Source organism: Erythranthe guttata, chromosome 13, assembly GCF_056151865.1.
Source record: "Erythranthe guttata isolate IM_541 chromosome 13, IM_541, whole genome shotgun sequence".
NCBI lineage: Eukaryota > Viridiplantae > Streptophyta > Magnoliopsida > Lamiales > Phrymaceae > Erythranthe > Erythranthe guttata.
Genome location: NC_142545.1, coordinates 2,594,573 through 2,615,000, shown reverse-complemented (window position 1 = coordinate 2,615,000; position 20,428 = coordinate 2,594,573). Strand labels below are relative to the sequence as shown.

The 20,428-nt window shown below is 35.4% G+C and overlaps 4 protein-coding genes across 4 annotated transcripts in view; all 4 read left to right on the top strand.

Annotated features, from left to right (window-relative positions):
• LOC148765645 (F-box protein CPR1-like) overlaps positions 1-1,152 on the top strand; it is a 1,176-nt gene extending 24 nt beyond the window's left edge. Inside the window, exon 1 of the mRNA XM_088811879.1 lies at positions 1-1,152. This exon is cut by the window's left edge and continues 24 nt beyond it. Within this exon, the coding sequence (XP_088668005.1) occupies positions 1-1,041 (1,041 nt within the window). The 3' untranslated portion in view covers positions 1,042-1,152.
• The window catches only part of LOC148765644 (F-box protein At3g07870-like), a 47,640-nt gene extending 46,462 nt beyond the window's left edge, over positions 1-1,178 (top strand). Inside the window, exon 2 of the mRNA XM_088812084.1 lies at positions 1,165-1,178. The gene's annotated coding sequence lies outside the window, so the exon portion shown is untranslated. The remainder of the gene's footprint in view (positions 1-1,164) is intronic.
• A 2,410-nt stretch (positions 1,179-3,588) lies between these two features.
• LOC105972106 (F-box protein At3g07870) lies at positions 3,589-5,045 on the top strand. The gene has a single exon (XM_088812133.1). It carries the CDS (start codon positions 3,640-3,642, stop codon positions 4,759-4,761), a length of 1,122 nt encoding a protein of 373 aa, XP_088668259.1. The 5' UTR covers positions 3,589-3,639; the 3' UTR covers positions 4,762-5,045.
• A 571-nt stretch (positions 5,046-5,616) lies between these two features.
• LOC105972010 (protein NDR1) lies at positions 5,617-6,355 on the top strand. The gene has a single exon (XM_012996946.2). The coding sequence runs from the start codon at positions 5,721-5,723 to the stop codon at positions 6,333-6,335; it is 615 nt and encodes a 204-aa protein (XP_012852400.2). The 5' UTR covers positions 5,617-5,720; the 3' UTR covers positions 6,336-6,355.
• The last annotated feature ends 14,073 nt before the right edge of the window (positions 6,356-20,428 follow it).

The following is a 20,428-nucleotide window of genomic DNA, read 5'->3' as shown; positions in this document are numbered from 1 at the left end:
GACCTTCTGATAGAAATCCTCCAAAACCTGCCGGTCAAATCCTTAATCCGGTTCGCCGCCGTCTCGAAATCATGGCGGTCGATTATCACCAGCGCCGCCTTCATCGCTTCCCTAATCCACACGCTATCAACAAATTCATTGGTTAAATTCACTGGAGGTGTTCCCTTTGCTGTCAATTCTCCCTCAAAACTCGAATTTCCCTACTACGAATCACACAACATTTATACAAGAATAGTAGGCTCTTGCGATGGGCTTGTGTGCTTATCGAATAACTTCTTCATAATTAATTTTGCGCAACCACCCGGCGTTATATGGAACCCGTCTGTTAGAAATCATGTAGTTTTACCCCACCCTCCTATCAATCCGGAAGACGCCTACATTTCTGTACTCGGTTTCGGAGTTGATGCCGGTCGTACCCACCACAAGGTAGTGAGGTTTCTTTACTGCAGAAACGCGGCCGGTATTTTTACGACACGGGTTGAGATATTTTCCCTCAAGACATGGAGTTGGCGGAGGTTGATTGGTGGAGTTGATATTACTCTGCACGCTTATCCAAGTTTGTATTTTCGTCAAGTTTTCTTGAATGGGGTTGTGCATTGGCTCATCGAGAAAAAACCGATCGGTGACAATAGTTTTCGTCGTAGTTATATTTTGGCCTTTGATGTTGGAGATGAGGTATTCGGTGAAGTGATGCTGCCGGAATGGGAGGCGGGTGGTTCGGGTTTCGCAAAGTTGAGTATTTTCGTGATTAAGGAATCACTCGGGGTTGTCAAGTCAACTGGCGAGTCGTGTGATGTGTGGGTGATGAAGGAGTACTGTGTGAAAGAATCTTGGACTAAGTTATATACCGTTCGTTTGTTTGAAAAGATAAAAAATGTGGTTGGCTTTTTGAATGGTGGCGAAGCTTTATTGGCCTTAGAGAATTCTAGGTTAGTTGTCTATAATTCAGAGACTAAGCAGACTAAAGATCTTGGAGTCTATGGAAAGTTTTTTATATATAATTATGTGGAAAGTTTGCTCTTGCTTAGAGGACATATGTAGTGGAGGCGAGTTAGATACGGTGATGTAATAACACAGAATGGGATAAGCTTTTTGGTGAATAGTAGCCGAAACAAATTGAACACCGTAGATGGGATGTAAACGAAGGGCATTTCAGGCAAGAAGACTTTAAATTATTCTATGCAACTCTTATCGTTTTGAGTTAGATATCACTTGATCATGATATTATTACAACAATTTGCATTTCTATTTTTATTTTATTTTTACGTATTGAGCCTCTACATTTTGTGAATGCTTTATTTCTCGCTTGATGAAGATGACTTCGATCACGAATAGAGGCTCGATAAAATGAGTTCAAATTTGTTGAAAATAAATCGCCACGAGGAGAAAATATATTATACTGTCTATGTATCTAAATAGGTGCATGCATATGAAAATTTATCGACCTTATATTTGAGACGAAGAAAGAGCATTCTTTACTGATGGAAAAAAGGTCTGCATCTTATTTTTTGATGTATACTAGTTAAATTTTATATTATGATGAAAGATCAATAGAATATATCAAACACAGTTTGCCTGCAAAGGGAGACAAGATATTAGTTTTTTTTCACGACGGTACGATGATAGGAAACGATTGAGAACAAATACACGATTTAAAAAAAAAAGATAAATAATCGGAAATCAAATTTTATATCTCAACACATGGGATGAAATTAGCCATATCTGCAAAAAATAAGAGTGTGTCGTCTGCAAAACAAAAATTCGCAGCAATAGGGGCAGCCGGAGCTATCCGAATCCCATGAAAATTCCCGTTATCGAAGCCTAGGTGCAGTAGATACAAAGATATGGTGAGAGGGGGTCACCCTGCTGAAGACCTCTCGTTAGAACCCCCGTCCCCCGCGCCAAATTGAGAATCCTTAAAAAGAAATAATAATCTCAACAAAATTATAGGAGGGATGCCAAAGCGGGCAAGTTTTTTTTTCTAAAAAATAGCCATTCAATCTGATCATAAGCTTTGCTGATAATAAATTTAATGGCTTAATCCCACTTTGCACTCTTAAAATGGAGTCTTTTGAAACTTTCCACTCTTGAAAAATAATAATAGTAATTTGCACTCTCAAAACACAATAAATCATTCACAAGTCACCCTTAATTAAATAATAAATGATTATTCATTTTTTATTGATTGTTTTTTCCGGGGTGCAAAATAACGTCAAATGAAATTATTATTTTCTTCAACCTCCAATCTAATTTCGGGCGCACAAAGTGCAAAAAAAAATAAAAATCACACCGTGAAACTGGAAAAAAAATATATTCATACAAAATAAAATCAAATAAACTTTTATCACTAAATTATTCGATTGATAGATATTTTATTGTAATTGGTGGAAATATTAGGTAGAAATATTTGGAAGAAAATATGATTTTCAGATAACTTAATAACGAAATAGCTGAAGAATTTTTTTTCCCGAAAAATAGTTATTTGTGATAGAAAATATAATTTTTAAATACAACTAAAAATATCAAATTACATTTTATTAGGTTTAAAAACTCATGTGAGGTGCATTATGCATGAGATATTGTGTTTCAATGGCGCAAAGTGCTATCAATTTGTTTCGAGCATGCAAAATGCCAAAATAGTATATTTTATTAAGGATGAAAAGTGGGATTAAGCCTAAATTGGAATTTGAATTTGAATTTGATGAAGTGGTTAACCTCATAAGCAACAAGAATATTATAGTAATAGGCCGCTTGTGAACAAAAGTTGTTTGAGTAGGGAAGCTTAGGTCATTCAAAAGAGGCTATAAACAAATAACAATTATTTTGGAACCAATTTTATAGACAACATCACAGAGGCTAATAAGGCGATATCGGCAATTCTTTCAGGGTTTTTCTTTTTTTTGGGATGAGAACAATATAGGTATGGCTCGACATGGGTCGGGTCGGACAAATATCGGCCAGTTACCTACCCAAACTAACCAATCAATATTACTGAATATTGAAAATCATTACTGGCCGACCATTATGGGTTGAGTAATAGTTGGCAACCAACTTTATTGAGTGAAAATTTGGTTGGATGGTTGGTGTTATCCGCCATTTAAGTATTGATATTTTTGTTTTTTACAATCATAAGATTTTATTCTATCAAAATCCTCCCGCGGAAATATTGTTTTGGTTGCACTTGCTGTGTAAATCATTTTTTTTAGGCATCGTGCAACAAAAATAACATTTTAACAGGGTAGCGTGCTGAAAAATAATATTTTTAAATGGGACAGTTTGCAGCAAAAATAACACTTTAAAAGGGTAGCATGCTGAAAAATAATATTTTTAAATGGGGCAGCGTGCAGCAAAATTAACATTTTAAAAAGGGCAATGTGCAACAAAACACACAGAGTTACCCATCGGAATTTCGCTTTAGGACAATGTGCAACAAAACTAATATTTTAAAAGGGGACATTCACTTCTTTTAAATTTAGATTATTTTAAATTTAGAGGGAGTAAAGTGAGAAAATTATAAATTGATAGGGGGTCATGTGCAATTTTCCATTCTTTTAATGCCCAGAAAAATGAAAATACAGTGTATTGTCAATTTCCCCAAATCTCTACGCTAGAAAATTTCAAAAAAAAAATCGGTGAACTATGTCGGACTACTTTCCGGCAGATCTCCTCTCCGAAATCCTCGTGAAATTGCCAGTCAAAACCCTAATCCGATTCACCGCCGTTTCGAAATCATGGCGGTCGATTATCACCAGCGCCGCCTTCACCGCATCACACCTCTCAAACAACAGTGAGAATCAAACCCTCCTCCTCACGCGCCACGGTAAATACAGCAAGCTCGATCGGTTTTCATTGGTGAAATTATCTGAAAACGGAGATTTTGGCATCAATTCCTCTTCGGAAATCAAAATTCCATTCGAATTCCCGATCGAGTATTCCAGAATAGTTGGGTCTTGCGATGGGCTTGTGTGCTTATCGAATGATATGTTCTTCCGTAATCCTTCGATACCCAGTATTATTATATGGAACCCATCCGTTAGAAATCATATAGTTTTACCCAACCCCACTATCAATCCGATTGAATCCCACAATGTTGTACTGGGTTTTGGAGGATTTTCTAGTAATGCTTACAAGGTTGTGAGGTTGGTTTACGTCAGAAAAATCGACGACGTCAGTTGTTTGAGTGTTCCGCCGCAGGTCGAGATATTTTCCCTCGATAAACGGAGGAGTTGGCGGCGGTTGATTGGTGGAGTTGGTATTACTCTGTGGGCTCTTAAAAGTACGCACTGCCGAGCTTACGTGAATGGGGTTGTGCATTGGCTCGCCTACAAACCGTTCGATGAAAATCAACCTCGACGTTGTTCAATTTTGGCCTTTGATATTGGTGACGAGGTATTCGGCGAAGTCATGCCGCCAGATGAGTTGGCAAAGGAGGCTTCTGCGAGCTTGGGTATTTTCGTGATTGAGGATTCACTTGGAATTGTCGGTTCGAATATGGTGTCGTGGAATGTGTGGGTGATGAAGGAGTACTGCGTGAGAGAATCTTGGACTAAGTTATATACGATTGATTTGTTGGAGGAGATTACACATTTTGTTTGGTTTTGGAAGAGCGGTGAAGCTTTACTTACCATTCGTGATCTTGGGTTAGTTGTCTATAATCCAGAGACGAAGGAGACTAAGGATCCTGGAATCTACGGGGATCCGTATTCGTTTTTTGTTGATAATTACGTGGAAAGTTTGGTTTTGGTTAGAGGGCATGGATAGTGGAGATGAGTTTAGTTATGCTGATGATGTAATAAACTTAGAATATCGGAGAAGCTTTAATTTTGGTGAATAGTAGTCGAAACAAACACCGTTGGTGGGGATGAAAACGAACGGCATTGCTGGCAAGGTTTAAATTATTCTGTGCTTTCGAGCTAAATATCGCTTGATCTTGAAATTATTATAAAAGTTTATATTTTGTGAATGCTTTATTTCTCTTATGACGAAGCATGTTTGGGATTTCGTATTGAAGGTTAGTACGTCATAGTTACTTTTTACTATGGATACTCGTTGTTTTGTTTAAATGTGATGGATTTGAACGAATAGATCGCAATTTTTTTTTTCTTGTTTTTTATTCCAAATCAATATATGAATTGGTCTTAATTAGTATAAGACGACAAAGATAATATTTTGTCCTTAACAAAGAAAACAAAAGACGATCATATTTTTTTATTGTTGTAACTTGTAATGTAATATCACTATGCTGACAATCACATAGGAATGTATATAATAAGCTTTTTATATTCATCAATTATTGAATTTTTTCTTGTTCAACTCAATTATTGGAGGAGGTGATCACATATATGTTAAAACGTCCACATATACGAAGTACAGTTCACGATCCTATCAAAAAAAAAAAAAGTACAGTTCACGTACGTGTAGTGTAATTGGTAGAATTAATAAATTAATGTTGGGTTAACATCGACTGTTTTAAGTTGAACTTGTTAGAAAGACTAATTTGCAAGGTACACATATGCATATTCTATATATATATATATATATATATGTGTGTGTGTGTGTGTGTGTGTGAGAGAGAGAGAGAGATTGTAGATTATCTCAATATTAAAAGAATAATAATAATAATAATAATAAACACAAAGTGGATGATCCCATTTGTGTTTATATTACTATGCAGTTTATATATAAACACAATTTTCTGAACGGACACCACCAATAATATAATGGATGAATTCAGCAAAATAATATGTGAATGCTTGTGCTTGATGGTATCCATAGTAATCACAATTTTGGCTGGACTGACCTACACGATCAAACGCCCGCACTGCTACATCCAAGAATTCTACGTTCCCGCCCTCGACCTCTCCCTAAATAGTACCGTAGTCAACCCTTGTCTCTTCTTCGATCTCGCGTTCGAGAACATTATGACAGATCACAGTGTACGCTACGGAGATGTTAACCTCACCTTCTCGTACGGTCGAAGTGCGGTCGCCAAATACGTGGTCCCCACTTTCTACCAGGGGATGTCGAAGAGGGCCGACAGGCGAGAGGTGGTGGAGACCAGTGGTGTGCCGTGGGAGGCCGCCGTGAAGGCGGTTTCGAATGGGTCGGCAGCGGTTTTTCGTGTGGATTTGGTGGCTCGGCCGAGGTTTGGGTTTTGGTTTTGGTATTCGAAGAGGAAAGGTATGAGGATTGGGGCTGACGTGGAGGTTGATGGGTTTGGGATGAAGGTGAAGAGAGAGGATATTAGGCTGACCAACTTGGGGGCTTCCAAAACTAGGGTTGGCATTTTTGTTATGTTTGTTGGTCTTTTAGATACCTTGTTGTGTTTGTTCTAATTTTAAGTTGGAGTTTTCTAGGGTCCGAGAGGGGTTGTACTACTCGGACCCAAACAATTGAAAATCAATCAATAAAAATGTGACGTATGATTTGTACGAACTCCACGAAAAAAATACGATACGTAACTTATAAGTGAAATTACAAGTAACCCCTATAAACAAATATATCACATTAACCCCTATAACTAAAACATAAGTAACAATTAATAATGATGGCAAAAAATGACATGACAAGAGACTTAAATGCACATTGGTCCACAAAAACAATAGTCTTTCAAATAAACTCATCCCCATATCTTTAGTCTAAAATACCGTCCATAATATAGTTTTTATTAATTCCATCAATTATGTTAGTGTTAGAATCTCGGTGGGATTCTAAGTCCACAACACCAAGTGGAATTCTATGGAGATGTGTATTAATATGAGGAACATATCATTTTTATTATTGTGGTTATTGTCATTAATTGGTTTCCTTGTTTGATATGGGAATTAGTATTTTATTAGGATAGGACTTTTTGTGATAACGCAAGCTATACCGTTATATATCTAATATACATCTTTGTTCTTTCATTTAGATTTCTCAAGGGCTTCACAAGAATATAAAAAGAGGAGACGTTATTTGCTGAGTCTCTTATGACGTGGATAATTTACCACGTCGTCATCCACCACCTTCCAAGTCTACCAAGCCAAGTAAGCAAAGGGAAAAGATTGAAGTCATATACAAGAGGAGTTGCCCAAGGATCATCTACAGGGGGAGAAACACATGCATGGGAAGCTGACTCCGTTTTAAACCACCTGCCCAAGCCACTACTGTTGGAACAGTTGCTGAAACTTTGGCACTTGCTATTGCAGTAGTTGATGCCACTCTTGTTGTTGGCTGTTCCTTTAATGCTGAGGATGATCCTTAGTTTTATTGCTTCCGTCTATCATCTGACTGTTTTATTTTCTCAGGTATTTGACTAAGGGGGAGGACTTGATTATAATAAATAGATAACAAAGGGGAGATTGTTAGAATCTGAGTGGATTCTGACTTTATTTGCAACACGTGTGAAAACGTGTTTCTCAAGCTAGGGAAGTTTCCTTAATGCTTTAAACTCTTATTTTGTCATTAATTTATTTAATATTGTGAGTTATGTGTTAACAAGGAATTTCCTTGACAAAGACTTTCCGTATCACACAACTCTTATTCCTTACTTAAGATTGAATATTAACCTAATGGGCTCTAATCTTTTGTAGGGCTCTTTTATTCAACAAAGGAAGTATAAATATAGGAGCACCAGCGTGTTTTTCAGTTGTCCCTTTTGTGAGAGAGAAAAATAATTTTTATGCTCTTATTTTTGCTGCTCCCGGAACGTCTTTGATCGAGAGAAGTTTTTCACAGAAAATATTTTTCCTCTCGTTTTTATTGTTCCATCGTGATACCTGATTTTCATAGAAAATATATCGGCTTCAAGGCTTTGTGGTGAAGACACCAAGATTCAAGGAGTAGCACAAGTATTCTTCTTCTATACAAATAGAAGATCGGTTCTTCGGGAGAGGGGCTTAAACAGATCTCGGGAGGAGATCTATCCGCCGACTGAAGGGATTCATCGTTGAAGGGAGTTCAACCGTGCGGATCGGAGCAAGGGACGTGCTGCAAATTGAAGATTTATAATTCAGCGTAGTATACAAGAACGGCGTCAACAAAGAGGGAGTCTTTGTATTTTGTTTAAGTCCTACTATTGTATTCGTAAAACTAAAAATTAGTAAATTTTGTTTGCAGGTCTCCGTGGATGTAGGGTACAATTGTATCCGAACCACATTAAATTTGTGTCTCGTTTATTTGTGTTTTTACAAACTGATTCACGAACTAATGCAACACTTCACGCAACTGTAAAAAACTGAATCTGACACAAATAATTTAATCTGCACGAAATAAATTATAACAAATTATACTCTAACTTCTTTAATATTACACATTGACCCCGGATTTAAACAAATATATCACATTAACCCCCATTGTAATAATTTTTTGAAAAATAATTTTTTTCTAGAAATTTTTTTTCCAGCCAGATTCTGGCTTTGACCGGCAGGCGGTCCTCCGGCGTTGAATGTTTTTTTTCTGAAAACTTTTTTTTTGCTAAATTTTTTTTCCGGCCGGTCAACCGTAGTTGACTGCCGCTCTCCGGTGTTGAATTTTTTTTTCTATGAATTTTTTTCCTTAGATATTTGCTAGAGACAGTAATCTAGCAGCCAAGACAGTAATATTAATTAAAATATTTTTTTTTAAGAAATAAAAGGTCAATTAACAGTTAAACTATTCTCTCCGATAGTTAAATAACTGCTGGAGACAGTAATTTAGCAGCCAAGACAATAATATTAATTAAAATATTTTTTAAGCAAAAACAAAATTTAAAAATAAAAGAAAAAACAAGTCAACGCCGGAGACCATGCGGTTGACCTACCGAAAAAAAAATTCAGATAAAAAAAACTTTAAAAAAAAATTAAGAGTCAACGCCGGAGACCGGCGGTCTCGCCGGTCTCCGTTGGTGGTGGGTCAAATTTGAAATTAGGGTCAAGATTGGTTAATTGGTGAAATTTGGCTAAATTGGGGTTTAAATCATGAAATTGGAGTTGAATTGACTTGTTTTTGTTTTTTGTTTTTGGTCAAAAATAGACTTTTTAGTTGTCGGCGCAACAAATTAGTAAGTCCAGGTATGATCGTGGAATTTTTTTAATTTGGGGGGACAAAGAGCAAAAACGACCAAAGTAAGGGGAAAAGTGCAATTAACCCTACTTTTAATTCTCTGGTTTAATTATGTAAGGTTCATAAAGTACGATGGAGTACGACCTGTGTACGATCTATTTTTACTGGGTTTGTACTTTAACTTATAATTCATAGGTACGTACTGGATCGTACTAGTTCGTACTTTAAATCAACGACTATAAATTTTTACTAAATATTTTCTACGCATCAGATTAAATCGTTTGGGTTCGAGTAGTACAATCCCTCTCAGACCCTAGACAACCCCTTTTGAGTTTGTGTATATTTGTTTGATTATGAAATGTAATGTGACAAAATATAAATGTTGGGATTAAAAAATTGGAAGTTGATTGTAATAATATGATTGTGTTTTTATCCAAATTTTAAGTGTGTTTCTTGTCGTTTTTCTCTTTTTTTGGACAATATTAATTAGGGTAAATGACAAATAGACCCATGCAAAATCACTTAATTAAAAAAGGGACATCCAACTTTTTTGTATTTCAAATAAATCCGGCTCATTCAAATTTGTTTGCAAATAAGGAAAACTCTTTTACATATACCAAAATTATCCCAAATTCCTTGAAAACCTAATTCAACTTCAATTTCATGATTTACACCCCAATTTAGCTCAATTTCACCAATTAACCAATTTTGACCGCCACCGCCGGAGACTGCAGGTCTCTGGCGTTGACTTCTTTTTTTATTTTTTGTAAACTTGTTTTTCATTATAAGAAAATATTTTAATTGATATCACTGTCTTGGCCTGCTATATTATAAAAAAATATTTTAATTTATTTTTATTTTGTAAGAAAATATAGTTTTCTTCAGCAATTCGTGTGATTTTTATTTTTTTCGCACTTTGTACAATCGAAATTAGGTGGGATGTTGAATAAAATAAAAATTTAATTTGTTATTTTCCACCATGGAAATAAAGAAAAAAAAAATATAGTTGCCCTTACTAAGTTATAAATATTCAATTCAGGGTGGATGGTGAATGATTTAGGCTTAATTCCACTATGAACCCTTGAAATGGAGCATTTTGGCACTTTGCACCATTGAAAAATAACAATAACACTTTGCATCCGCAAACACAATAAATCATTCTCAATGCACCCTTAATTGAATAATAAATGATAATTCATTTTTTATTGAGGTTTTTTCCCGGGGTGCAAGATAACAAAATTGAATAATTGTTATTTTCTTCAACCTCCAACCTAATTTCTAGCGTAAAAAGTGCGAAAAAATTAAAATCACTCCGGATAATTGAAAAAAATTTATATTTTCTTACAAAATAAAATGAAATACACTAAATTATTCGATTGATAGATCTTTTATTGTAACGACTGATGGAAATATTAGGTATATTTGGAAAAAAATTGATTTTCAGATAACTTAATAATGAAATAGTTAAGTTAAAAAATTTAATAAATTAATAAATTAATAACTTAATAATTTTTTGTTTTCGAAAAATAATTTTTTTTGTGATAAAAAATATAATTTTTAAATACCTCTTCAAATATTAAATTACCTTTAGTAGCTTTAAAAACTCATGTGGGGGGGCATTATGCATGAAATATTGTACGTTTCGAGGGTGCGGGACGCAAAGTGCCAAGGGGTAAGGTGCAACAAAAAAAAGAATAATATATATATATATATATATATATATATATATATATATATATATATATATATATATATATATATATATATATATATATATATATATATATATATATATCCAGACCCGCCTCAAACCGTTTTAGCTTAGACCCGGACCCGCCCGAATCCATACCCGAATTAAATGGTTCTGACCCGCCAGACCTGCTAGACCCGTTAACATTAAAAAAATAATATTTTTTAATTTTTATAATATTTTGCTCGTATATTTTAATAGCAAAATCTCAAAATAAAAAAAAATATTTTAAAAAACTTGTACAAGTGACATAAAGTGAATAATAAAATTATATAATTAATTATATTTTAACTTCTACAGTAAAAAAGTTCAAAAGGCAAGACGACAAGCGGTGGTCGACAAGTTTGATAGATATTACTTACGAGAAACAAGATTCAAACAAATGAAACGGTGAAAAATTGGCAAATGAGAATAGACACGATGAAAGTTGGAAGTTTGATGAATAAAATCCTAAAGTAATTTGTATATATGGATTAACTATTAAATATAATATTTTTATACAGGTCGATTCTGGGTATGTTCCAAGAAGATTCGTAACCCGACGCAGAACCGTCGGCTTCTAGAAACTGAAACTCATTACCCGACCCAGAACCAATTAACTTACCCAAACCCGCCACAACCGACCAGTTCCGAGTCTACGACCCGGCAAGCCCTTACCCGTTGCCATCCCTATGTGCAACAAGAATAACATTTTGAAGGGGAACATTCACTTTCTAAAATTTTGAGGGGGTAAAGTGCAAAAATTATATATTTTTAGGGGGTGATGTGCAATTTGCCCTTAAAATAATGTTTTAGTATTTATATATTACATCAGTAATAGGGTTGGATCACATCCGTTTGGCTAAGCTTATTTTAAACAACTGATAAACTCTTACGTTTGATAAAATATGTTTTAAGAGCTGATAAGCTGTTACATTTTACTTTTACAAGTAATTTTTAAAGTGTTTGGATAATGAGCTCATTTGCCATTTTTATTCATTATAAGATCTTAAATAAAAAGGTGGGGTAGAGATGCTTATTTAAAAAGATCTTATTTGCTCTCCAACAGCTTATTTTAAAAAAAAAAATTAAGATTTTTTTTTTTTAAATTACCTAACATTTTAGAAGAGCAAATAAAGTCTTAAACATCTTATAAGCTCTTTCTAACAAAAAATGTGAACACACTGACCGGCCCAATGATTGATCGTGGGCCCGGGTACAAATCCGGCAATCGGGTATGCGTATCATGCCCATGGAGGTGGGTTCCTCTACTCCAGCGTTTCTTAAGCCCAAGTGCATACCTGCTTCTACTAAATTGCCCTCTTTAACTTCACGTAATTACCATATTACCATATTACCAGATATAAATATAATGGGATAATTTGACAAAAGCCCCTCATTACACAAGTGTCATTACAATGAGTCCAATTTTATTTTGAATTTTTAAGATAAATCCAAAACAATTTTTATTAATTAAAAAAAATTAATCATCACCATTATACCCCTAATTAAGAAATAATGTATATTTAATTTTGATATTAAAATACTTACAATATATTTTCCATTAAAGGGGTCCTAATAATTAGGGAATTAGTTACTCATCCTACTCCTCCGTGTTCTCTCTCTCTTAGTCTCTCTCTTAGGTAGTTATCTGCACTTTACTTTTGGTGCACATTTCTTGATGCGCATTCATGTCCTCGAACTGTAGCACGTATTTTCATGATCGCTTTTGGAATCCAATTTTGACCATGTTCGAGTCCGAATTTGGAAATTTGACGTAAGACAGTAATTGTAGCCAGCTGAAATAGCTTTCCCATGCCGCCGGAACCAACTGATTTGGAGTCCGGATGAGAAAGTTATGCTCGACTTCGGGGACACTACCGAAGATGTTGAGGGATCCTCTCTTCTAATTTTATTTTATTTTCCTAATTGCAACTCTTTTCTTAGTATTTGATCATTTTTGCTTCATGGACACCTCATTATCGATTTGTACCTATAAGATACTAAATCCACCAATTAAAACAGAAATATAAATTAATCCAGAAAAGAATCCACGTAAACGTAAACGTAGAGTGTTATTTATAAACTCCACTGTATCTTTTGTATCTAGTGTTTTTGTTGTTTGTCTGGTTATCCGTATTAAAGTCCTAGTGTTGTGGTTCGTGTCTTTAAGAACGTTGTTGCGAATGCTCTTTTACGCAAGTTTTTGTTACATGTACGTTTGTGCATGTCCATTTGAGCGAGTGTGTTTGTGCATGTTTGTTGATTTGTATTAATGTCCTAGGATTGTAGTTTGTGTTTTCATGATCCGTTTTGCGGATGCACTTTTGCGTGCATGCTTTTGTACTGTTACTTATGTGCGTATCTTTTCTAGTGAGTGTTTTTGTGGACGTTTTTTGATGCGCATTCATGTCCTCGAACTGTAGCACGTATTTTCATGATCGCTTTTGGAATCCAATTGTGACCATGCTCGAGTCCGAGTTTGGAAATTTGACGTTAGAAAGGAAATGTAGCCAGCTGAAATAGGTTTCTAATGCCACCGGAACCAGTTGCTTTGGAGTCCTAATTGAAACTTTTTTCTTACTCTTTGATCATTTTTGCTTCATGGACACCTAATTATCGATTTGTACCTATAAGATACTAAATCCAACAATTAAAACAGAAATATAAATTAATCCCAAAAAAAAATCCACGTAAACGTAAACGTAGAGTGTTATTTCTAAACTCCACTGCATCTAGTGTTTATGCTGTTTCTTTGGTTATGCGTATTAAATTACTAGTGTTGTAGTTCGTTTTTTTAAGAACGTTGTTGCGAATGCACTTTTGCGCATGTTTTTTTACATGTACGTTTGTGCATGTCCATTTGAGCGAGTGTGTTTGTGCATGTTTGTTGATTTGTATTAATGTCCTAGGATTGTAGTTTGTGTTTTCATAATCCTTTTTGCGAATGCACTTTTGCGTGAGTGCTTTTGACCATGTTCGAGTCCGAATTCGGAAATTTGACGTTAGACAGGAAATGTAGCCAGCTGAAATAGGTTTCTAATGCCACCGAAACCAGTTGATTTGGAGTCCGGATGAGAAAGTTATGCTGGACTTCGTGCACACTATCAAAGATGTTGAAGGATCCTCTCTTCTAATTGATTTTATTTTTCTAATTGCAACTCTTTTCTTACTCTTTGATCATTTTTTCTTCATGGACACCTAATTATCGATTTGTACATATAAGATACTAAATCCACCAATGAAAACAGTAGTATAAATTAATCCAAAAAAAATCCACGTAAACGTACACGTAGAATGTTATTTCTAAACTCCACTGTATCTTTTGCATCTATTGTTTTTGCTTTTTGTTTGGTTATGCGTATTAAAGTCCTAGTGTTGTGGTTCGTGTTTTTAAGAACGTTGTTGCGAATGCACTTTTGCGCATGTTTTTTTACATGTACGTTTGTGCATGTCCATTTGAGCGAGTGTGTTTTTGCATGTTTGTTGATTTGTATTAATGTCCTAGGATTGTAGTTTGTGTTTTCATGATCCGTTTTGCGAATGCACTTTTGCGTGAGTAATTTTGTGCATGCTTTTGTACTGTTACTTATGTGCGTATCTTTACTAGCGAGTGTTTTTTTGGACGATTCTTGATGCGCATTCATGTCCTCGAAATGTAGCACGTATTTTCATGATTGCTTTTGGAATCCAATTTTGACCATGTTCGAGTCCGAATTCGGAAATTTGACATAAGACAGGAAATGTAGCCAGCTGAAATAGGTTTCTAATGCCGTCGGAACCAGTTGATTTGGAGCCCGGATGAGAAAGTTATGCTCGACTTCGTGGACACTACCGAAGATGTTGAGGGATCCTCTCTTCTAATTTTATTTTATTTTCCTAATTGCAACTCTTTTCTTACTATTTGATCATTTTTGCTACATGGACACCTAATTATCGATTTGTACCTATAAGATACTAAATCCACCATTAAAACAGAAATATAAATTAATCCAGAAAAGAATCCACGTAAACGTAAACGTAGAGTGTTATTTATAAACTCCACTGTATCTTTTGTATCTAGTGTTTTTGTTGTTTGTCTGGTTATCCGTATTAAAGTCCTAGTGTTCATGTTTTTAAGAACGTTGTTGCGAATGCACTTTTGCGCATGTTTTTTTACATGTACGTTTGTGCATATCCATTTGAGCGAGTGTGTTTGTGCATGTTTGTTGATTTGTATTAATGTCCTAGGATTGTAGTTTGTGTTTTCATGATCCGTTTTGCGACTGCACTTTTGCGTGAGTACTTTTGTGGATGCTTTTGTACTGTTACTTATGTGCGTATCTTTTCTAGTGAGTGTTTTTCTGGACGTTTCTTGATGCACATTCATGTCCTCGAACTGTAGCACGTATTTTGATGATCGCTTTTGGAATCCAATTTTGGCCATGCTCGAGTCCGAATTTGGAAATTTGACGTTAGATAGGAAATGTAGCCAGCTGAAATAGGTTTCTAATGCCGCCAGAACCAGTTGATTTGGAGTCCTAATTGAAACTTTTTTCTTACTCTTTGATCATGTTTGCTTCATGGACACCTAATTATCGATTTGTACCTATAAGATACTAAATTCACCAATTAAAACAGTAATATAAATTAATCCCAAAAAAAAATCCACGTAAACGTAAACGTAGAGTGTTATTTCTAAACTCCACTACATCTAGTGTTTTTGCTATTTCTTTGGTTATGCGTATTAAATTACTAGTGTTGTAGTTCGTTTTTTTAAGAACGTTGTTGCGAATGCACTTTTGCGCATGTTTGTTTACATGTACGTTTGTGCATGTCCATTAGAGCGAGTGTGTTTGTGCATGTTTGTTGATTTGTATTAATGTCCTAGAATTGTAGTTTGTGTTTTCATGATCCTTTTTGCGAATGCACTTTTGCGTGAGTGCTGTTGACCATGTTCGAGTCCGAATTTTGAAATTTGACGTTAGACGGGAAATGTAGCCAGCTGAAATAGGTTTCTAATGCCACCGAAACCGGTTGATTTGGAGTCCGGATGAGAAAGTTATGCTGGACTTCGTGCACACTATCAAAGATGTTGAAGGATCATCTCTTCTAATTTGATTTTATTTTTCTAATTGCAACTCTTTTCTTACTCTTTGATCATTTTTTCTTCATGGACACCTAATTATCGATTTGTACATATAAGATACTAAATCCACCAATGAAAACAGAAGTATAAATTAATCCAAAAAAAATCCACGTAAACGTAAACGTAGAATGTTATTTCTAAACTCCACTGTATCTTTTGTATCTATTGTTTTTGCTGTTTGTTTGGGTATGCGTATTAAAGTCCTAGTGTTGTGGTTCGTGTTTTTAAGAACGTTGTTGCGAATGCACTTTTGCGCATGTTTTTTTACATGTACGTTTGTGCATGTCCATTTGAGCGAGTGTGTTTGTGCATGTTTGTTGATTTGTATTAATGTCCTAGGATTGTAGTTTGTGTTTTCATGATCCTTTTTGCGAATGCACTTTTGCGTGAGTGCTGTTGACCATGTTCGAGTCCGAATTTGGAAATTTGACGTTAGACGGGAAATGTAGCCAGCTGAAATAGGTTTCTAATGCCACCGAAACCAGTTGATTTGGAGTCCGGATGAGAAAGTTATGCTGGACTTCGTGCACACTATCAAAGATGTTGAAGGATCCTCTCTTCTAATTTGATTTAATTTTTCTAATTGCAATTATTTTCTTACTCTTTGATCATTTTTTCTTCATGGACACCTAATTATCGATTTGTACATATAAGATACTAAATCCACCAATGAAAACAGAAGTATAAATTAATCCAAAATAATCCACGTAAACGTAAACGTAGAATGTTATTTCTAAACTCCACTGTATCTTTTGTATCGATTGTTTTTTCTGTTTGTTTGGGTATGCGTATTAAAGTCCTAGTGTTGTGGTTCGTGTTTTTAAGAACGTTGTTGCGAATGCACTTTTGCGCATGTTTTTTTACATGTACGTTTGTGCATGTCCATTTGAGCGAGTGTGTTTGTGCATGGTTTTTGATATGTATTAATGTCCTAGGATTGTAGTTGTGTTTTCATGATCCTTTTTGCGAATGCACTTTTGCGTGAGTGCTGTTGACCATGTTCGAGTCCGAATTTGGAAATTTGACGTTAGACGGGAAATGTAGCCAGCTGAAATAGGTTTCTAATGCCACCGTAACCAGTTGATTTGGAGTTCGGATGAGAAAGTTATGCTGGACTTCGTGCACAGTATCAAAGATGTTGAAGGGTCCTCTCTTCTAATTTGATTTAATTTTTCTAATTGCAACTCTTTTCTTACTCTTTGATCATTTTTTCTTCATGGACACCTAATTATCGATTTGTACATATAAGATACTAAATCCACCAATGAAAACGGAAGTATAAATTAATCCAAAAAAAATCCACGTAAACGTAAACGTAGAATGTTATTTCTAAACTCCACTGTATCTTTTGTATCTATTGTTTTTGCTGTTTGTTTGGGTATGCGTATTAAAGTCCTAGTGTTGTGGTTCGTGTTTTTAAGAACGTTGTTGCGAATGCACTTTTGCGCATGTTTTTTTACATGTACGTTTGTGCATGTCCATTTGAGCGAGTGTGTTTTGTGCATGTTTGTTGATTTGTATTAATGTCCTAGGATTGTAGTTTGTGTTTTCATGATCCTTTTTGCGAATGCACTTTTGCGTGAGTGCTGTTGACCATGTTCGAGTCCGAATTTTGAAATTTGACATTAGACGGGAAATGTAGCCAGCTGAAATAGGTTTCTAATGCCACCGAAACCAGTTGATTTGGAGTCCGGATGAGAAAGTTATGTTGGACTTCGTGCACACTATCAAAGATGTTGAAGGATCCTCTCTTCTAATTTGATTTAATTTTTCTAATTGCAACTCTTTTCTTACTCTTTGATCATTTTTTCTTCATGGACACCTAATTATCGATTTGTACATATAAGATACTAAATCCACCAATGAAAACAGAAGTATAAATTAATCCAAAAAAAATCCACGTAAACGGAAACGTAGAATGTTATTTCTAAACTCCACTGTATCTTTTGTATCTATTGTTTTTGTTGTTTGTTTGGGTATGCGTATTAAAGTCCTAGTGTTGTGGTTCGTGTTTTTAAGAACGTTGTTGCGAATGCACTTTTGCGCATGTTTTTTTACATGTACGTTTGTGCATGTCCATTTGAGCGAGTGTGTTTGTGCATGTTTGTTGATTTGTATTAATGTCCTAGGATTGTAGTTTGTGTTTTCATGATCCTTTTTGCGAATGCACTTTTGCGTGAGTAATTTTGTGCATGCTTTTGTACTGTTACTTATGTGCGTATCTTTACTAGCGAGTGTTTTTGTGGATGTTTCTCTATGCGCATTCATGTCCTCGAAATATAGCACGTATTTTCCTGATTGCTTTTGGAATCCAATTTTGACCATGTTCGAGTCCGAATTTGGAAATTTGACGTTAGACAGGAAATGTAGCCAGCTGAAATAGGTTTCTAATGCCGTCGGAACCAGTTGATTTGGAGCCCGGATGAGAAACTTATGCTCGACTTCGTGGACACTACCGAAGATGTTAAGGGATCCTCTCTTCTAATTTTATTTTATTTTCCTAATTGCAACTCTTTTCTTACTCTTTGATCATTTTTGCTTCATGGACACCTAATTATCGATTTGTACCTATCAGATACTAAATCCACCAATTAAAACAGAAATATAAATTAATCCAAAAAAGAATCCACGTAAACGTAAACGTAGAGTGTTATTTATAAACTCCACTGTATCTTTTGTATCTAGTGTTCTTGTTGTTTGTCTGGTTATCCGTATTAAAGTCCTAGTGTTCATGTTTTTAAGAACGTTGTTGCGAATGCACTTTTGCGCATGTTTTTTTACATGTACGTTTGTGCATATCCATTTGAGCGAGTGTGTTTGTGCTTGTTTGTTGATTTGTATTAATGTCCTAGGATTGTAGTTTGTGTTTTCATGATCCGTTTTGTGACTGCACTTTTGCGTGAGTTCTTTTGTGCATGCTTTTGTACTGTTACTTATGTGCGTATCTTTTCTAGCGAGTATTTTTGTGGACGTTTCTTGATGCGGATTCATGTCCTCGAACTGTAGCACGTGTTTTCATGATTGCTTTTGGAATCCAATTTTGACCATGTTCGAGTCCGAATTTGGAAATTTGACGTTGGGCAGCAAAATGTAGCCAGCTGAAATAGGTTTCTATTGCCGCCAGAACCAATTGATTTGGGGTCCGGATGAGAAAGTTATGCTCGACTTCGTGGACACTATCGAAGATGTTGAGGGATCCTCTCTTCTTATTTAATTTTATTTTCCTAATTGCAACTATTTTTTCTCTCTCTCACCTATCTATCTTTATATCTCTCTCTTGCTTTCTTCAGTAATAGCATAAGGAAGGGGCTGTAGTGGACGAGGCAGCGGGGGCCTGTGGTGGTTGATGCGGCGGCAGGGGGCTGTGGTGGTCGAGACGGCTGCGAGGGGCTGTGATTGTTCAGGCGGCAGGGGGCTGTGGTGATCGAGGCAACAACGGGGATGTGGTTAAGGTGGAGATTTAATTGAAAGTATATTTTTTACCATTTGCATCTGATTTTCTTGATCTTCAAGAGATTGTGCTTGATTTGGGTTCAAAGTGGTAAATCTAGGTTTCCCAAAAGTTAGTAGGTGACTACGGTTGCGATGGCTGCGGATGTTGGTTGCTAGGGTTTGACGGCTGATGCATTGACTGGTAGGATTGGCGAGGATTGGTGTTGTTGGCTGTAAGGGTTTGGTCGTACACGGTAGTATACCATAGTACACCGTAGTATACAGGGGCGGCTCTGGCCCAGTGCGAGCAGGGCCCAGGTCTAGGGCCCACTTTTCAATGGAGCCCAAAAAGATATATTATTGTTCTTATTATTTTATAATTATTTTTCTTTTCTCTTCTTCCAACTCTTATTCTCTTCATCTCTTAACTTTTTAACCCTCTCTTTCCACATTAATTTTTTTGACCGAGTCCATTTGTCATTTATCCGTCTCTTTATTTTTTTCCACCCAATGTCTTTCGTTCTCTTACCATTTCTCTCTCATTTACATTGTTTTACACTACAAAAAAAAGCATCTTTTGTGACAAGTTGTTATGACGAACAAAAATATCGTCACAATACATGCTAGATAGTGTGACAACATACAATTTTGTCACATATTTTTGAGTTTTATGCGACAATCTTAATTTTATCGTACAAATATAGTTTTATGGGACAAAAGTATTTAATCGTCATATAAACAAACGCGGGCTTGAACAGGGGATAGGCGCGCACTGTGTCGTGACAATATATATTTATTCGAGACAAAATAATTGCGTCGCAATTAAATTTTACGTGTGACAAAACTTATATCGTCACTATAAAACAAAATTATATAAAAATAATTATTTTCGATAATTATTGTATTCCCTCCAGAATTTCCCTCTAATTTTTCCTCTTTTTTTTGTGATAAATTTATTTTTGTCTTTTAAAATTCAAAACTTCGTAGTTTTAATAGTTATAGACTTCTAGGCAAATTATACCTCCACTTTCACGCATAAATCCTAATATTATATTTCCAAAAGTTTTTCTCCCAAATCAAAATACTTTTCCCCCAAATCAAAAGACCTTTCCACAGTA

What these genes read in the sequence shown, in the direction of transcription:
- LOC105972106 (XM_088812133.1), top strand. Translation starts at nt 3,640, where the DNA reads ATGTCGGACTACTTTCCGGCAGATCTCCTCTCCGAAATCCTCGTGAAA.
- LOC105972010 (XM_012996946.2), top strand. Translation starts at nt 5,721, where the DNA reads ATGGATGAATTCAGCAAAATAATATGTGAATGCTTGTGCTTGATGGTA.